The sequence below is a fragment of the Phragmites australis genome, chromosome 5 (assembly GCF_958298935.1).
Source record: "Phragmites australis chromosome 5, lpPhrAust1.1, whole genome shotgun sequence".
Taxonomy (NCBI): Eukaryota; Viridiplantae; Streptophyta; class Magnoliopsida; order Poales; family Poaceae; genus Phragmites; species Phragmites australis.
This window is the reverse complement of record NC_084925.1, coordinates 25,183,677-25,188,378: the sequence shown is the minus strand read 5'-3', so window position 1 is coordinate 25,188,378 and position 4,702 is coordinate 25,183,677. Positions and strand designations below refer to the sequence as shown.

The 4,702-nt window shown below is 43.2% G+C and overlaps 1 protein-coding gene across 1 annotated transcript; it reads right to left on the bottom strand.

Annotated features, from left to right (window-relative positions):
* Positions 1-443: 443 nt before the first annotated feature.
* Positions 444-1,213, bottom strand: LOC133917517 (uncharacterized). The gene has a single exon (XM_062361403.1). The coding sequence runs from the start codon at positions 1,124-1,126 to the stop codon at positions 599-601; it is 528 nt and encodes a 175-aa protein (XP_062217387.1). The 5' UTR covers positions 1,127-1,213; the 3' UTR covers positions 444-598.
* Between the last annotated feature and the right edge of the window lie 3,489 nt (positions 1,214-4,702).

Sequence of the window (4,702 nt, the reverse complement as noted above, 5' to 3'; positions counted from 1 at the left end):
ATCGTTGCAAATCTCGCCGCTCCAACAGCACATCAGCTCTAACTTCTCAAAATGGATCTCAACTGCTGCTTCGTTATCATTATGCTCGCGCCCATGACCACTACTGACAACATGAGAAAGAAGCTTACCTGGTGTCATCATTGCCGAGCTCCATCAGATCATCGATGCAGCAGCTCCGATTCCACTTTAGCACACTCCTCCTAAAGCGTGTCAACTATCACCTGAACACAAAGCGAAAACAGTAAAGAAACAGTAACCCCAAAATTAAAGATGATTTTCTTTGGCATATTTTCGACCTATTTCATAAACCACAAAAACAACGGCATTGTTGAAGGATGGTGATTGAAAAATAGCAAAACTAAAAATACACTTTTGCACAATAAAATATACATGCGCCATTATTAATTTATTCTCGACCTGATGATTGATCATCAATACACCAACATACGTGCGTACATATACACAACAGACTCCATTGCAACTCAGCGACAAGTATGGAACATATATTGTCACACTCACTCACTCGAGAAGTGAAGGTTCCTCCAATCCACATAACGCAGATCTCGCGATATCATACTTACGATCACTCTACGCATCGTCATGGCGAGCACTGGAAAACCGCGGAGAAGCTCTGCGCCCTGAGCTGCTCGTAGAACATGTTGATGAATTCCTCCGCCCTGTCGTCCACGTCAAGAAGCTCACCGCACTGCACCCACCCGTCCTCGGCCACCTGGTCTTCTTCATCGTCCTCCGCCTCGACCTCCTCTTCCGCAGTTTCTGTCTCCGCTGCCGTCGTATCGGGTGAACCGCACGGCGTCGCTCGAAGGGAGCCGAAGCAGGAAGGCACCGCGCCAGCGGCCGCGCCACCACCTTTCATCAGGCGTGACCGCAGCATCCTCTTCGCCTCGAGGAACGCGGGGCTTGGGCTGTCGGCGCACGAGAACTCGTACTCCATCAGCGGCCACGGGTTCTTCCGCTTGCCGTCGAGGTGGATGAGAGCCAGCGTTCTCCGCGCCACTTTGTGCAGGAGCCGGCGGTGCTTCATGAAGAGGTATTTGAGGTAGTCGCCGGCGAGGCCGATCAGGCAGCTCAGCCGCCGCGTCGCCTGCCGGCGCCGGTTCTCCATGCAGCCGTGCGTGCCGGGGAGCTGCTGTGCTAGCGAGCTAGGGTACGTTTCGCCGAGCCTACATGTATGTGCCCGATAACATGAGGAATCTATGTCCTGACGCTGTACTTGGTCAAGCCGATATCCTTTTATAGATGAGAGAGAGAGAGAGAGAGAGAGAGAGAGAGAGAGGCTCACAGGCTCAGCCACATGTAGGCAGGGAGTATTGAGGTGAAAGTCATAGGTGACACAAGAGAGAATTGCATGATTTCGGGGGTTTTTGGTGAATCAGAGAAGCAAGCAGTGCGAGCTAGCTGGCCAGCCGCAAGCTAAGGTGTCCATGCAACTTGTTCGTGACTGTGCGTGACACGCTCACATTTTTGCTTTCATGCATCCAGTTCGTTCGATCCCGAATTCTAAATAAACTGAAACCAGCTAACCGAAGACATCCTGCTGCAGTTTGCACTGTACCAATGCCGAAAGCCTCATCTGGCCCGCACACACTTCGCTTAATTATTTTTATCTATTTTGTGATAAAGTATTTGTAGGTGATAAATTATTTTTATCTATCTCGAATATTTTTTTGAACGACAGAGGTTAATTATGTTACTAACATGTTCGAGTTTATGGTTATAATTTGTATAACCTAATAAATGTACGTCGTCTAAACCAAACACGGATAGAAGCTAAGATTTGGAAAAGTGAAATGCTGTTATAGAACTCTTCTGGAAGAAAAATTAAAGCAGTGGAAAACATAGAGAACGCGGTTGATTTCCTTTCAAGGGATAGATCGAAAAAGCATAGCCAGCCTTGGTCATCACGATTACGAGTACATATTATGCAACACCATCACTTTTCATAACCAAGCGAAACACACACTTGTCAGTAGATTCTGCATATCATCATGCATGGCTAAAAAAAAAATTACCTAGACATTCTAGATGACCCACAGCAAGCCCATCTGCATGAGTACGTAGTTACTTGAGGAGAAGAAGCTGGAGAACGGCCAGAAGACCGGGGGACTGGGGCCTCTCCATCGCTTACCACGCTGCTGCTCCCCGCGGGACCGGCGCTAAGCATGCAGCACGGCAGCAGGTTTAGGGGCTTGTTTGTTTTAGATTGTTTCTACTTTTCTGATAGAAGCCCTGAAATTAGAATACTAAATAAATATGTTAGTTGAAAAGTGGTTTTTGATAAGTTAGAAGTTTGTTTTTGAGAGAATAAATTATAAATTGAAAAGCTAACTGAGAGTGTAGCTCTTTTTAGAAGTAATGTGCCGAGAAGCTAAAAAATATTATAAAATTCAATAACTAAAATCCCAAAGTAGTTTTTTAAAAAAACTAAAAACATAATTTTTCAGAGGAGCTAAAAGCAAAAACACAAATAAACATATCCTTAACCTAGCTATTTGCTTCTGCGACCTTGCTTGATTTCACCGCAACCCAAAGCCAAAATAAATTACTATCGATCCGCGGGTCTGCCACTTCTCTGCCCGACGCCGCGTTCTCGTTTCAACTGATCGATCATTACATGCATGCTGCAGGTGTATGTCCAGCTTATTTGCATGCTGTCATTTCGGATAACCGTACGTATTGCAAAACATGTAACATACATACGCACATCTTCCGCGATGATAAGAACTGATGATCATCAGGGGTAGGGGGTAGTGACACGGTGACGATGACTTCAAAGCTAAAAGGAAGCTGTAGATCATCGACTTGTAGGTGGCTCTACCAGATATATACGTGTGGTGCACGTACTCGAGCTAAGAGCATGCACAAAATATGCCACCTTATCTGTGTCTCTACGGCATCAGCAAAGTCCTACGCGGATCCACCTCGGGTCGTCCTCCGACTCCTCACCCAAAGCCGCTGGCCCGTCACCCAGCCGCCGTGCCCGCGCCCTCTGCCGCCTTGCCGACGCTGCTATACGGCTGTACCGCGGTGCGCCGTTGGACCACCTGACCAAGCTTGGGCATGCACCGCGCGTGCGGCCGTCCGGCCGTGCTAGTTGGCGGCCTGGTCTCTACTCAGTTTATATTTCCTCATTTACATACTTACAATTTATCTTTCTAGATAAATTATAATCTTTTTTAAACGGTAGAGTAGACATACTAGATAAATCTAGAGCACATTTAGATAAAAATTAATATAGATTTATCTTGTGAAGTTTTTAGAACCAATTAGTTTTAAGTGTCCTAATTTACCTCCTCTTAAGATATCACTGATCCTTTCAATTGGTATCAGAGCCTCGTGCTCTTGATAGGTTTAACCACCTAGAGTTGTGACGTCCAGGTTTGGAATAGACACCTATAGTGCTCCACATTTTGACGGCACTAATTTTCCTCAATAGAAAATTCTAATAACTTGTTATTGGCAAGCTAAATGTTTAGATGTGTGGAGAGTCACTGATGAGGGAATAAGACCACGTCTCACAAATAAGGAGAGACAATGTGATGCATTAGCAAAGAGTATTCTTTTATTATCTTTAAATGTTGGTGCATTCGATCATGTTTATTCTCTCACAAATGCACATGATATTTGAACTAGTCTCATTGAAATACGTAAATGCACAAAGGATGTGCACAATAAAAAAATATCATGTGGTAGTCTCTAAGCTCAATAGTATCAAATAACTTACCTATGAAAGTGCTAATGACATGTACTCATATTTGGATATTCTTATCAATAAGATCAATGGGCTAGATTTGACGCCAATTAAAAATGATCAAGTGGCGAGAAGAATACTTCAAGATTGTTTTCTAAAGTACAAGTTATTAGTCTCCATCATCTACGACAACAACGACATTGACAAGATGACTCCAAGCCAAGTACTCGGCAAGATCACCACTCATGAGATGACCATGAACATGACGATGGAAGCTTCTTCCTCATCCGACGCCAAGAACCTTGTTCTCACAAACAAGCAAGCACCATGCTCACACATGAAGATAAGAGCAAAAGTCAAGCTCAAACGAAGATGATGGTGATGAAGATGAAGAGAGGGATGAAGAAGATAAGCAAATCACCTCAAGTGATAAAGAGATTGATCTCAAGGTCACCAAGCTCATCTCAAAAGTGAAGTAGAATATTAAGAGGACTAATACCAAGATTGATCATCGAATCTTCATGAAAGACTTGATCAACATAATTGATCATATCAAGAAAGAGAATAAGATCAAGAATATGAGGGAGATAAGGGGAAGAGACAAAACAATTGCATGCATAGAAAGATAGGTGAGTGAAGATGATGATTCAAGCTCAAGTGACGAGAGTTTCACCATCCACTCCTCCAAGAGAAACTTTTCCCGAAGATCATCATCACGCAAATCATCACATAAGTTTCTTGTGGTCAAAGGTATGGAAAGTAATGTAAGTGATGATAAGTACGATAAGGATTCACCCTCTCAAGAAGAACTTATTGAATTGATCAATGAGCAACAAAGGACCTTAAAGAAACAATTAAAAAACTTAAGAAATTCAATACCATTAATGATATTTATGCTACCTCTGTGTCTAATTATAAATAATTATTAAGTAAATTCAAATTGCTAAACAAAGAGCATGAAGATCTTAAGGCAAAATTTGAGTGTATTGA

What these genes read in the sequence shown, in the direction of transcription:
- LOC133917517 (XM_062361403.1), bottom strand. Translation starts at nt 1,126, where the DNA reads ATGGAGAACCGGCGCCGGCAGGCGACGCGGCGGCTGAGCTGCCTGATC.